This window comes from Muscardinus avellanarius (assembly GCF_963383645.1).
Source record: "Muscardinus avellanarius genome assembly, chromosome: 7".
NCBI classification, from domain to species: Eukaryota; Metazoa; Chordata; class Mammalia; order Rodentia; family Gliridae; genus Muscardinus; species Muscardinus avellanarius.
Genome location: NC_137793.1, coordinates 88,218,448 through 88,232,245, shown reverse-complemented (window position 1 = coordinate 88,232,245; position 13,798 = coordinate 88,218,448). Strand labels below are relative to the sequence as shown.

General features: G+C 52.8%; 2 protein-coding genes across 3 annotated transcripts in view; one reads left to right on the top strand and one right to left on the bottom strand.

Annotated features, from left to right (window-relative positions):
* Positions 1-2,391: 2,391 nt before the first annotated feature.
* PTPN7 (protein tyrosine phosphatase non-receptor type 7) lies at positions 2,392-13,693 on the bottom strand (the record flags this gene model as incomplete). 2 transcript variants are annotated; one of them, XM_080699538.1, is made up of 10 exons in its annotated part: positions 2,392-2,485; positions 3,610-3,723; positions 6,032-6,189; positions 6,898-7,008; positions 7,348-7,485; positions 8,768-8,844; positions 10,572-10,656; positions 10,936-11,119; positions 11,681-11,849; positions 13,598-13,693. In XM_080699538.1, the coding sequence occupies 9 exons, from the start codon at positions 11,800-11,802 to the stop codon at positions 2,392-2,394; spliced, it is 1,083 nt and encodes a 360-aa protein (XP_080555664.1). The 2 variants fall into 2 exon arrangements, with proteins under 2 accessions (XP_080555664.1, XP_080555663.1); XM_080699537.1 differs by lacking the exon at positions 13,598-13,693 and having other exon boundaries at positions 10,572-10,653; positions 11,681-11,802.
* Positions 12,631-13,798, top strand: part of LOC308265143 (receptor-type tyrosine-protein phosphatase V-like) — a gene marked incomplete at both ends in the record, with an annotated part of 34,323 nt that continues 33,155 nt past the window's right edge. The window contains 4 exon segments of the mRNA XM_080698736.1: positions 12,631-12,660; positions 12,770-12,859; positions 12,952-13,066; positions 13,571-13,791. Of these exon segments, the coding sequence (XP_080554862.1) occupies positions 12,631-12,660; positions 12,770-12,859; positions 12,952-13,066; positions 13,571-13,791 (456 nt within the window).

Sequence of the window (13,798 nt, the reverse complement as noted above, 5' to 3'; positions counted from 1 at the left end):
TTCAAAGGTGATTAGCTCAAGAGGACAGAGCCCTATTAGGTAGGATTAGTGTCCTTATAAAAGAGGAGAGAGAGAAGCCGGGCGTGATGGTGCATGTATCTAATCCCTGTGCTTGAGAGCCTGAGACAGGAGGATCACAGGTTCAAGACCAGCCTCAGCAACTTAACAGGACTCTCAGCAACCTAGTAAGACCCAGTTTCAAAACAAAAAGTTCAAAAATAAGGACTCAGGACATAGCTCAGAGGTAGAATGCCTCTAGGTTCAACTCCTAGTGCCATAAATAAATGAATAACAAAGGAGTGAGGAAAGAGGGAGCAAGACTGAGTCCTTTCCGCCATGTAAGAACAGAGAGAGACAGCTCTGTTTATAAGCCAGAATGTGGGCCTCACCAGACACTACTTACAGACAGCTTGATCTTGGGTTTCCCAGGCTTCAGAACTATGAGAAACTGATTTCTGTTTGTTTGTTTATTTGTTTGTGTGTGTGTGTTTGTTTTGCAGCGCTAGGAATAGAACCCAGGACTTTGTGTCTTCCTAAACTAATTAGTTTTGCTTTGTCTTATGTCCTTGGGAGGGCTAGGAAAGTGCCTATCTCAGGGGTAAAGATTTGCAGCCTGTTCTTAGTCTACAGAGTCTTCCTCTCTGTTGCTATAAAGAGCCCCAGAGGCCTCCGAAGAAGATGGAAGAAGGAAGGAACCAGTCATCCAAGAAGCCTTTATTTTTTCCACTTGGTTACTTCTCCAGAGCTCGTCCCCCTGAGCTCTGGAGCAGGGCTGGGGACTGAGAGAGAGGGTACCCAGGGGGCTATGCAATTGTTTCCCTCTGGGCTGGGTCTGAGCTCAGGGTGGGATCAGACACTGGAAGGCCCTCCACCTCGCTCAGCAGGGCCAAGCAGGAGCTCAAAGAAAGTGAACTCAGCTGCCGCACTGGGTGATCTTCCGGAGAGCTGTCATCGGGGGTGTCAGCCAAGGCAGCTCTCTGCGGCCAGCGACCAGGGAGAAGGGTGCCTTTCCTTTATCCTCGAGGCAGCCGGCCTCAAAGTCAAGGAGCGCTCAGGGTTTGGGTGCTTTTCTGAGGGGTGTGGTTCAGCCCTGAGATAGATCTGGGTTCATCTGAAAATTGCATTGTTGCTGAGAGGGATAAGGGGAGTGAGTTAGTAGATGGGAAGGCATGCCATTCAGTCTGAGCCCCTCTGGGTACACAGAATGGTTATCCAGATTTGTTTTGGGCCAGATGTGGTGGCACACGTCTGGAATCTCAGTATTTAGGAGGCTGATATAGGAGGATTGCAGATTCAAAGCCAGCCTCAGCAACTTAGTGAGAATTTCAGAAATGTAGTGAGACCCTGTTTCCAAACAAACAAAAAATAGATTTGTGGGTGTAGGTCAGATGTAGAATGCCCTTAGGTTCAATCCCCAGAACTACACACACACACACACACACACACACACACACACACACAGAGTTTGGAAACAGCCAGTCTTTCCAGGTATGGTCTGCACATGCGTGGCATGGAGGGTGTGGTGGGGTGGGTCTTCCAATATCGGAGTGAACCCTTTGTCTCCTCTCTCTTAGGGGTTTTGTGGGCACCCAGGGTATCTTTTGAGGTCCTGGAAGCGAAGCTGAAAGAGCTGGGCCTCCGTAGAGAGCCAGGGGGAGGGGCAGGCAGTTTTGGAGGCCAGGCAGCCTGCTTGGCCTCAGACTGATCGCCACATGTTCCCTCTTCCAGAGATTTCAACCGCCATGGCTGGTCTCCTTTGTAGCCTCCTCCCAGGACATGTGCACGGAAGCAGGGGAATCTGGGTCCTTGTTCTCTTTTGAGGGTATCATCCGGTGCTCACAGAGGTAGAGGGTAGAGCAGACAGCCTGTGCTAGGATGTGGGGAATTTGAGGTCAGGACCAGACTTTTCCTAGCTCTGGCCTCTGGCCTGTGCTTCGGCAGGGCCTGGGTGGAGGACAACCTTGGAATCGCTCTCTTGTCGGTCCCAGGATACAGCTGGAATGGCTTCTAGGAACTTCTCCAATTGCTTCCCATATTGCAGAGAAGCATTTTATGTCCGTGTCATAGACGAAGAAATTGAGCTCACGAAGAGTATCTGAGAGAAGAGCTTCCTACTCTGTCCCAAATGCCGGCTTCTGTGTTTAGCTCAGTCCTGGGAGGCTCTTTGATTGTCCATTTGGGGCCACGTGAGGAAGCAGAGGCGTGGCCAGTGGTGAAGCCTGGCCCCTTGTCCTTGTTGACGCACATTGCTGGGACCCCAGGTGCTCTCTTATGAAGCACTCCTTCTCTCTGCCCAGGCGGGGTGCCTTGGGTCCCACAGCCCACTTCCCCAGATGCTCCTTCCCAGGCCCGAGGGGAGGCTGGCATGTGGGCTGTAGGGGGGCGCAGGGGTCAGGGGCTGGGCTCCTGGGGCAGCTGGGCCGCGTACAGGGCCAGAGTGTGGTGGAGGAACTGGTACTGCTCTGCGGTCTGGATCATCCCCCCTCTGCAAGGGAAACGCAGATGGCGAGCTAAGGAGGGCCGGGTGCTTGCCCAATGGCTCAATCTAAACATCTTCCTAGTCCTATTGCAAAAGTCCTTTTTCCTTCCCACATCTTCATCTTCTCTGCTTTCTATTCCCCCCTTGCTCCCCTCAGGCCTCCCCTAACAAGGGAAGCCCTGTGCCCCTTTCTCCAGGCTGGGTGCCAAGCAGGGGGCACCCCAACTGACATGTACCGTTGGTCATCCCCTATCCACTCAGCTACTCTCAAAACCAACCTCTGACTCCCCAGGTCGGGCCAAGAATACTCCTGACTCTCACATTTTTCTCTTTTCAATAACCTTAAAGCTAAAAGTAATAATTCCATATATTTGAGCAGTAGTTTCCATTTTCTAAAACACTTTCATGTAAATTAACCCCTTCCTTCTAACAGCTATTTGGGGAGGAAACCATTCTTGCTAAATAAAGAAATGGGGCCTAAGCTAGGCCTGGTGATACATGCCTGTAATCCTACCACTTGAGGGGGGGGGGCTGAGACGGGAGGAGCACAGGTTCAAGGCCAGCCTCAGCAACTTAGTGAGACTCTCAATAACTGAGGGAGGCTGTTTCAAAATGAAAAATTTAAAAAGGGCTAAGGCTGTACCTCAGAGGTAGAAGAATGGCCCTGGGTTCCATCTCCAGCACCAAAAAAAAGAAAGAAAGATAAAAGGAAGGAAGGAGAAATGAATGAAGAGATGGTTGGGGGCTAGGGAAATAGCCACAGGCCGGTGAGATGCAAGACAAGCCTCTTTTTCTCTATGCCTGTGAGCATCTGTTATTACCTGTGGCTGCCTCATTTCTAGAACCAACCATGTCTTGTGTCCCAGCTTTTCCAAGTAGGAAAAAAAAAAAAAGTGAGAAACTGAAGGGTCATGGTAAATCCATAGGAATATTGAACTCCAAGCCCCCAAGCTAAAATGACAGGTAGAGAATCTTTTCTGGGTATTAGTTGCAAAATAAACTGCTCTTTAAGCCGAAGGGGTCCTCTCCTTTCTCAAATGATTGGAGATTTATGTGCCTGGCAGTGCTCTGATGCCCATAGGCCCCCGGCCGTGCATCAACGTCATTGGTCTTGTGTACCGAGGACCCACCTGTCCAGCCGCAGTTGACACACGATGCTCAGAATGTCCACCTCTCCTCGGGCCTTCAGCTGTTGGCAGCCGATTCTGGTGGCGATGAAGCAGCCTGTCCGGCCAATTCCTGCACTGTATATAACCAGAGAGAAGATGGGGATGTCACAGGAGACCAGGGACTACAGGAGGCAGGTGAACAGGGATTATGGAAGCCAGCCCCAAACTATGGACAAAGAAATGGACCTGAGGATGCTGTGTGTGTGTGTGGTGGGGGGGCGGTGGCAGGGCTCTGGAGATGGAGCAGCACTCCTGGGGTCCCCACCGGAGGTAGATTATAGTTAGGACTGGAGGAGTTTTTTTTCTTCTTTCTTTCAATGCCCAGGAAGAGCTCTTCCACTGAGCCACACCCTAGCCCTGAGTTTGTACTTTTTACCAGCTATACTCTAGGCCTAGTCTGGGTCACCTTCGGTTCCTGTGGACACTTTGATGATCTCTGAAGAGTCTATAACAGTTTCCATCTGACAGTGCCCTGCTTGTGGGCTGGCTGACCCCTTGGAGCCCTCCTGTCTAACCCTCACTTCCTCCCAGCTCAGACTCAGCTTCCAAGGCTGCTGGCACCGGGCCTCCACTGCCCACCTCCGCTCCCTCCCACAGTCCTCTCTGCGCTGCTCTATCTTGCCCTTTATTTCAAAACCCTCCCTCCCTTTCTTTAGCAAGCCTTCTTGCCTGAGCCTGATAGAAACCCTGATGAGGGCCAGCACTGATGTCCAGGTGCCCCGCTGTTTGTACTTTCTGCTTCTGTTCTCTTTTATTTTGGATGCCCACTCCCAAATGGTCTCCATGTTTTAAGTCTTGTCTCCTGCAGCACCCTCCCCCTCCCCCAACTACTTTCACTCTGTGGCCGAAGCATTCTTTTAAAGGGCAAATCTGAGCTGGGCACAGTGACCCATCTCTGTAATCCCAGCTACTCGAAGGCCAGCCTGGGCAACTTTGTGAGACTCTATCTTAAAATGAAAAGGGATGGGGATATAAACTTAATAGTACAGTGCTTGTCAGCTTATGGGAGGCCCTGGGTTCAATCCTAGTACAAAAAGGAAAAAGAAAATGGGGGAGGAGGAGGAGGAGGAAAGTAGGAGGCAAATTTAAGGCTTGATCCCCAATATCTAAATAAATAAATAAATAAGCAAACAAATAAAATGGCCAATTCAAGTGCACACTGCCGTCCTGCAAGCCCCCCACCCCTTCATGTGGCCTTCACCTCCCCTCCAGGCTCATTTTCCATCCTTATTTCCCTCTTCCCCCACCGCCCACCCTCGAACCGTGGCTCAGCAGTGTAGGGATCTTTAAATTCCTTCCCTGGGCCTTTGCGTGTGCTGCCCCACCTGCCTGTCATGCTTCCCTTTCCCTTCTCCACTCAGCTAACTCCCTAGCAAACTGAAGCCATCCTTCCTCTTAGAAAAAGGCCAAAGTCTGGGCGAGGCCACTGGGTTCTGTTTCCCCCCTACCATCCCCATCATAGCTGTCCTCACATTGTGTCAGATTTAATCGTTTAACTGACTGTCATTCCTACTGGGCTGTAAATCTGTCAGGGAAAAAACTGTTTTGTTCACTACTGGGCTGTCTTTAGATTCTAACATTGTCAGACATAATCAATCCTTCCTTCCTTCTTTCCTTCCTTCCTTCCCTCAGTACTGGGGATTTAACCCAGTAGCACTCTACTACTGAGCTATATCCCCAGCCCATTTTTTATTTTATTTTTTATTTTGGGACAGGGTCTTTCTAAATTGCTCAGGCTGGCCTTAAACTTGCAATCTGCCCTTAGGTTCCTGACCTGCTAGATTTCAGGCATGTGGCACCATGCCCAGCCTAAGGTACATATATAAATATATATAATTTATTATATAATATAAATTATATAATATAAATAAATTATATTATAATTTTTGTATTGGGGATTGACCCCAGGGACCTTCTACCTCTGAGCTACACCCTCATCTCTTTTCATGTTTTATTCTGAAACAGTGTCTCCCTAAGTTGCTGAGGGTTTCACTAAATTGCTGAGGCTAGTCTCAAACCTGTGATCCTCCAGTCCCAGCCTCCCAAGTACTAGGATTACAGGTATGTGACGCCATGCCTGGCTCAGTGGAAGGAATAAATAAATGTGTTTTCCAACGGTAAGAATCATGTTTATCTCCTCCCCCAGCTGACTAGACGCTTCTTGATACTTTGCCCCCTTTCTGTACTGTGACTGAGTGTCCAGCCCATATGTCCAAGGTTTGCATGGAGGTCATAAGAACAGAGCATGTGCTGAATGGCCCACGGATCCCTGCCCAAGTAAGAACTGGGTCTGCCTGATGCTGTTTTGCTTAGACCCCTTCCGAAGAGACCCAGCGGGGCGGAGGAGCAGAGGACCTGACCATGGTGGAAGGAGGGCCCGCACCTGCAGTGGACCACGATGGGCCCAGTGTTGGTGGCTGTCTCCGGGCTCTCCTCCACCTCGGCCACCAGGCGTAGCAGGGGCTTGGCCGATTCTGGAGTCTGGTGGTCAGGCCAGGCAGAGAAGAGGACATGCTTTATTGACCGACGTTCCTCCTGGTGCTGGGATGGAGACAGGGCATAAAAACCTGGTATGAGAGGCCTGGGGGGAAGGCACTGCCCACATTCGATGGTGCCAGAGGAGGGAGAGGACTGGAACTATCCACAGAGAGCCATTGACTCAGAGTAGCAGGGCTGACTCTTCCTGTTCATCACCCCCCTCCCAAGATCCTGGGACAGGGAAAGACCAAAGTCTTGACTCTGCTTCTAACTTAGCACATGGCTCTGCGAAGGTCCCCTAACCCCACTTCTTTCACCTAGAAAATGAGGACAGCGGTATTTTATTGGTTTACTTCCCAGGATGATTGGGAAATAATGAATTGATAGAGAAATGCAATACAGTAATAGAAAGCATTTGGAGGGCGTTTTTGCGTGGGTCATTAGACTTCTCTTCTGACCTCCTCTCCTTCCTAAGGCACACTCCTGGGTTCTTCCTCTCGCCACCTGGAATGCCCAGCAGAGGTGGGTAATAGGTGGCTAGTGCTTCTTATTGGCTCCTACTTGGCTTGTTGGTGCTGCCCTATCAGATGAGAGGCTCCCTGAGGGCAGTACCCAAGTTTTTCTCTCTTCTGTGGCTCAGGTATCTCTCTGAGATGTGGGTTCAAGGTCTAGATCAGTAAACTTGGCTGCTAGCAAAGGTGGGGCTGGGCTCCCGAGATTCTGTGGGGTGGCCATCTTTGTTGTGGACTGGGCCTGGCCGCAAGGGGGTACCTGGATGATGAGCTGCCGCACAGTGTATTCTGGGTGCTCTTTCATGTCCTGGACACAAATCCGGAAGGGTCCATAGGTTTCCTCTTCTATGGGCCAATAGTGGACACATTTCTAGAAGGGAGGGAGCTGGGAGTCAGGAAAGGAAGGCTCTATCAGCTGGATCAGGGGCTGGTATTCCCTCTCTATCCCATCCCCTCTGGGGAAGTCAGCTGCTGGGGCTTGGCCCTCCTGAGTGAGACTCTGCGATGAAATGCTCACCCATCCCATATTTTGGCTATGGACAGCCTCCCTGGGCTACATCTCAGGGGTGAGCTGGGGCTGACTGTCCATATTCAGGGTTCCCGGGAAGCGTCTGGCCACAAGCCGTCCTGCGTGGGTGCATCTTATGTGTGAGATGGGGTAGGGTGTAGCCCTTTCAGGTTCATCAAGGACTGTGTCTCTGCCTCCTACCTCCTTGCCCTCTCGGAGCTGAGTGAGCATGACAATGAGGCTGACTTCTTCTTGCCACACCATCTCCCAGAAGTCCGCCACTGTGTTGGGCATGGGGCCCTGGGTGGCAATGTAGACCTTCTCCCTTCCATCATAGCCCTGCAGGGGGCGCAGAACGTGGGGAAGCCACTCAGAGCTCCGGGGAAATCCCAGACTCTGTAGGTGCTGGGACCAGGCTGAAGCCACTGAACGCTCACACACACACACACACACACACACACACACACACACACACACACGACTCAGAAGCCACCTGGTGGAACAGACATGGGTTCCGGAGTGAGAAACACTGAGTTCAAATCCCTGTTCTGAATTTCCTGGCTGTGCTACCGTGCTGTTACTTACCTTCTGTACGCCTCCTCTGTCAACAGGGCATAAGATACCTACGTGCAGGACTGTGGTGTGGATTAAGTTCAATAAAACATATTAATCGTTTAGCATATAGTAGGTGTTCTATAAGCGTTTGGTCCTTTTCTCTCTTGCAGCTTTCTTCTAGAACTAATACCAAAACTGTTCAATATTTGTGAATGAATGTTTTATATATTATTTGGTTATATTTAGCAGCAAAATATAGCACCCTCTCCCTAGCCTGTCTCTCTCTTTTGGGGTCCTCAGCTTCTTGCTCCTCAAGATGATGGTGGAATCCAGCCCACTGTTCGCTTAGTTTCTGCTGGCAAGTGGAAGGAAGACCTTGTTTGTCCGGGCTGGCTTGGCTTTTCTCCTCTCTGCACCCTGACTGCTGTCCTGCCCATTTTGGCCACGAGAGGGCGCTGCACTCACATCTACTTAGACCAATAGAAGTGAGAAATTGGGGTAGAGACCATTTTGCCTTGAAGTTTCTATTAGCCCGCTCCGATCAAACCATCTTTCTAAAGAAGGGGCTAGTGTGTGTGTGTGTGTGTGTGTGTGTGTGTGTGTGTGTGTGTGTGAGAGAGAGAGAGAGAGAGAGAGAGAAGACGAGACTGATTCCTATTTGTGCTGGCCTCTCCCATGCAGATCTCAGAAGCAATTAGCCCTTAGAAACTAGTAACTGGGTTCAACAAACCTAGCTTCCTGCCAGGTTTAGAAGGTGGCATGCATGGAGTAATAGGGTCAATTGAGGAGATTTGATAGTCTCTCTCTCTCTCTCTCTCTCTCTCTCTCTCTCTCTCTCTCTCTTTCTCTCTTCTCAGAAATTTTTAATATCTGCTGTTTTCTAGGCTGGTGTCTGGGGTCTCTTTAGTGTCTGTCCCCAGCCTGGTAGGGCTACGGCTGCGGTGACTGAGAGCAGGGAGGGAGACCCCGGCACATGCCCACTGGCCACCACTGGAAGATGTTATCTAACATCTTCATACACTGCCCACCGCATCCCCTTTGCCCATGCAGCAGCTGGGATACTCACTCGGATATAGTTGGCATTGATGTAGTCTCCGTCCTCCTGGCTCTGTGCCCGACCAAGACAGACACGGCTCTGGGGATCTAGGAAGTGTCAGTCAGTGGAGGTCAGGGGTCAAAAGCTGACCAGCTAATGCCGACTCTAACAGGCTCCGAGGAAAGAACATTCTTTCTCCAATCATAGTATTTTGAGTATAGCAGGTGGCTCCATACCCATTGTGTTATTTTATATGTAAACAAATAGGGAGATGCAGGATGTTTAGTGATAGGATCAAAGCAATAATTTGGGAAGATTAACAGAGTGGTGCTGCGTAGGATGGACAAGTGAGGAAAGAGAATGAAGGGCAGACACCAAACGGGAAGTATCCCTGAGATCAATACGGGTGCAAGTAGAGGGTTGCACCAAAAAGAATGGGAAAAGGGTGCCGTGGACAGAGAATGTTTTTCCGGTGGTGAATATGGGGCTGGGATGAGCGACTTGCCTAGGACCACATGGTGGCAATATGGGACCAGGACTCAGATTTCACTCAGCCACTAGGTATGCTCTAAGAGGAGGGACTTCTCCAAATCACATCCAAACAGGGATAAAGAAGCTGGAGAAGAGAGGTGACTCTCTTCTACCCTGTGAGCCTGGCTGCAGGCAAAGGGAAACCAGGAGATCAGAGTGATCTCAGGCAAAGGGCCCTTCCCCTCTCTGGTGGCCAGGATGTTTAGAAATAGGCCAAGGCCAACGGCTCCTCCTCCCCACACTTGGACACAGTGCCTGGATCCACCCAGCAGGCAGAGTGCTGCGGGGGTGGGGTGGGGGTCTGCAGGAGGCAGGACTCCCCCACACTGCCAGCTAAGGACTCAAGCCTGGGAGGCACTGGAGGTGAGCTGGCTGGGGGGGCTGCTCTGTGGGGAAAGGAGGCAGGCAGGAGAAGGTCCCAGGACTCGCTCCTGCCTCTGAAAAGCAGGAGGTGCTGGCCCTGGGCATATCAGCTTGCAGGACAGCCCAGCCCGTCATTGCTCCCTCCCCAGTCTCTGCCCTGCGGCCACACAGATCCCTGGAAGCCCTCTGTCTCTCAGGCTGCATCCTGATGCAGCCTCTTCTGTTGCAAAGCTGTGCTGGGTGTTTCCCATGCGTGAGGGTGATGGGGAAGGCTTGATACAACAAGCTGTGTCATCTTGGGCAAGTTAATTATGCCACTTTTCTGGGCCTCAGTTTCCTCATTTGTAAAATGGGCACAAAAATACCATTGTAGCGGTAGGCGTGGTGGTGCACACTTGTAATCCCCGTGCTTGGGAGGCTAAGACAGGAGGATCGTGGTTCACGGACAGCCTCAGCTACTTAGTGAAACCTTTGCAACTCAGTGAAACCCCGTTTCCAATTAAAGAATAAAAAATAGGGCTGGGAGGTATCTCGGAGGTAGAATGTCCCTGGGTTCCAGCTCCAGTATCGAAGGTAGAATGCCCCTGGTTTCCATCTCCAGTACCGCAAAAAAATTAAAAATAAATAAATAAAGTACTATTGTAGTAACTTCACGGAGACATATGGAAATTAATGGAAGTTAACTCATTAATTTCACTAATGAGTTAATGGAAATGATGTAGGGCAATATCTGACTCCCAGAAAATACCTTCAATTATTCTCATTGTGGTTGCTGTGACTAGTATCCCGTTTTCCCCGTTAGGCTGTGGTATTGATATTTTTCTGCTAAAACAAGGTGCTCCAGCCCTGGTGCCTTTCCTTGGCCGAGGCCGTACATCTTGCCTTCTGAAGCTCAGAGCCCAGGGGACGGTGCCCGCCTCCCTCCTGCTGCAGCCCTTACTTGGCAAGATGGTCTTGTACCGGTCCTTGGAGGCATGGCCGGGGATATCCAGGTCTTCAGGGCTAACGAAGTTTGAGGGGATCTTCTGGCAGGGGGAGAAACAAGTAAAGAGCCAATACCCACTCCAGCCTCCTTTTCTCCCCTTCCACCCTTTTTTGGTAGAGTTGGGCCCTGGCCATCCCTCTCCGCCTTTCTACAGAGGCCTGGGTGGGGTTGAGAGCAAAAAAGGAAGCGTGGGGGAAACCTCCTCTCAAGCCCGGGGTTTCCTCGCAAAGAGGCACAAAGAAAGAACATGTCTGAGATGCCCATGATGGAGTGGGGCCATTTAGCTGCCTCTACTGCAGAGGGAAACCCAAGTTCTTACCAAGAATTCCTCCTCCAGCTGCTTGGGGCTTGGTGGCTGGTGCTGCAGGGCCCAGCGGGTAAGGGGGTGTCCAGCTGTGCGCAGAAAGTGTAGGGTCACCTCCCGGGGTGTGTTCACTGAGCAGATGGGCTCCACAGTGCCCAGGGAGCGCACATCCAGCATCAGAGCTACATTGGAGCCCCGTCTGTAGGCACAGCAACCACACACCCCATAAAAATGGCTTTCCTTACCATTATGACTTATTAGAGCGTGCTTCTGAGGGGCCTGCTCCTTGTTCTTCCCTTGATCCCGAGGCCGAGTGAATTCAAGGGCTCAAGCTACTGCTGTAACCCCTTGCCCTTTGTCAGCCAGATCGGGGCAGGCTTGCATTCAACTGTTTCTTCTAGCCGGCAGCCTCAAATTCAACTGCTCCTTCTAGCTGCCCAGCTCTTCCCATGTTCAACCTGGCCCCCAGGATCAGACCTACACTCAGCACCAAGAAGGCCCCTGGCCTCACCCCAGGGACTGCCCAGTCAAACCTGGGATTTAGGGAGCAGGCTCAGGGTTGACATGAAACTTTGTGCTCCAGACATGCAAAGAATATCCAAACAACATGCAAATGATGATCATTACTGCCCTTTCCAGATTGGAGTCAACAACTGAGGGCCTCCGGCCCAGCTGTCAGAGGGAGGGTCAGATAGAGAGAAGGCAGGAGACCACTCTCGCTCAGGGCTGGGCAGACCCCTCTTCCCAGGGAAGATCTCACCTCTCCTGCAGGCGCACATGCTTCTTGGCTGGTGCTTTGGCAGGTGGAGGCTGGGTCATGGCTGCCCCCAAAGACAAGGTCGGCGGCTGTGCTCTGGAGCGCCCCCCACGGGCCTGGACCATGCTGGGGTGGGATACTGGCCCAGGCGAGGCTCACTCAGCCATGAGGTCTGCCTGAAAGACAGGGCCCGGCAGCTTCTGGCCTCTGGCCTGTCTGATTGGCCAGGAGGCTCCCAAGCCCAGGACAGCCATCTGCTGGGTTTTTGTGGGGGTGTCTTCTGTTCCCCAAGAGATGGCTTTATTTTTATCCTCGGAAGGACAGGATCTCTTTGGTGGGACTCGGGGCAAGGAGCAGTCTGTGGTGTGGAGTTGTAGATGGAGGTAGGAAAGAATCGAGGAGGAAGAGAGGGGAGACCCAAGCACACAGCGCTCTAGACTGGGGTCCAAGTGAGAGAAGGCGAAGGAGGAAATGTGAGCTACGTGTACTATACAGAGAGGAGAAAGCTCACAGAGACAGGCAGGTCCTCTCCTGAGTAAGAGAGCTGAGCCCCTGCATCGCTGGAGCGAGGGAGGCCCAGGCGTGCCCAGCTGCCGGCCCCCAGCACGTTCTTCTCCTCACCCCGGGCAGCTCCATCCACTCCCAAGCTTCTAGCTTCTGGGGTCTCTGTCCAGGGAGGTAGGCCGGGGGTGTTTCCTTCCGCCTCCTGCCCATCCCCCATCTCCCGCCTCTGTAACCGTCACAGGAAATGGCCTCACCAAGCCCTTGAGCGACAGCACCATGGCAGGGCAACAGCTGGGGCCACAAGAGGGGGCATGGAGGTGGCGAGGACATCTCTTCTGGAGGACAGTCCCCATCTCCCAGAGCCAGGGTCACAGGTGCTGAGTGGTGGGGTGTCCGAGCTGCTATGCCCTCAGGGACAGAGGCCAGGGCACCGTGCGGCCCCTGCAGGCATGGGTGTTGGAGAGGGGTACGCCCATGGCGTGAGGGTCCCTTCACCTCTACCCTCCGGCCTCAGGGACATCAGGTGTCAGGCGTGGTAGCCCCAACTCACCTTTCGTGCACCCTTCTCACCCCGGTGCACTCTACCAGGCCCACAGCGCTCCTCCTCCCCGCTTCAAGTACTTACTGAAGGGGCTGTGCCCCCAGGCTGCCTCTTGCCAGCTGTCTGTCTGTCGGTCGGTCTGTCTGTCTGTCTTTGAGGGCTGAGGAGGCTGCAGGAAGCCAGCTTCCTCCCTCCGCCCCTCCTCGCTTCCACCCACGCACCCCGGCAGGCTGCCCTCCCGCGCCTGCTGCAGCTACCACCAGGGGTCGGCGCCTCCTGCCGGTGCCCCCAGGGGCAGGCTGGCGATGTCCCAGCCATGGCCCTGTTCCCTGGGAACGGGAGAGGTCCAGGGCTTTCCTTGACCACCCAGTTCTTCCAGCTCTGGAACTCTTTCCCCTGCCACACTTCTCCCCTGGGTCCTTATCACGTTCTGGTCCTATCTGCTTGCTGGGCAGAGCTCAGCTGATCCCCAGCATCGTGCCTTCCCAGGTTGCTCCTGCTCATCCTCACCTTGACCAGAGACTCAGTTCCACTTCTCCGCTTCGTCCTGGAAGCCCTTGCTACTTGAAGCCTTGGAAATTCCTGGCCCAGCACAGGCTGCATCTTCTCAGAGCAGATGCACCACAGTCGTGGGGTGGGGAAGGAGGAGGCGGGAATCCCTGCCGCACATGGGAAGGGAGGCCCCGGGGCCAGGCCAGAAAAGTCCTCTCCAGGCCTTGAGCTCGGCCTCAGCTCTCAGCAACCTTGGCCTGTGCATGGGCCAGCCACCCGCGGAGCAGACAGCAGAGCCGACTTGACGGGAGTCTGGGGGCCCCTCATGCCCCTGCCCACTCTGCGCCTCCTTCTAGAACCTGACATCAACTTAGATGACTTACAGGTAGTTGACAGGCCCTCGCACCAGTGGACTCTCATGTCCTCTTCAGCACTGGGGCGCCTGGATGCCTGGGGCCTGCGAAGTGGCCCCCAAGTCCAAGACTCCATGGCCCTCTGTCCCTGCCTGGCTTCAGCAGGCCCCTCACTGGCCTGCAGCCCGGCCATCTGGAAGTTCATGCTCCCTGCACGTCTCCTTGTACCTT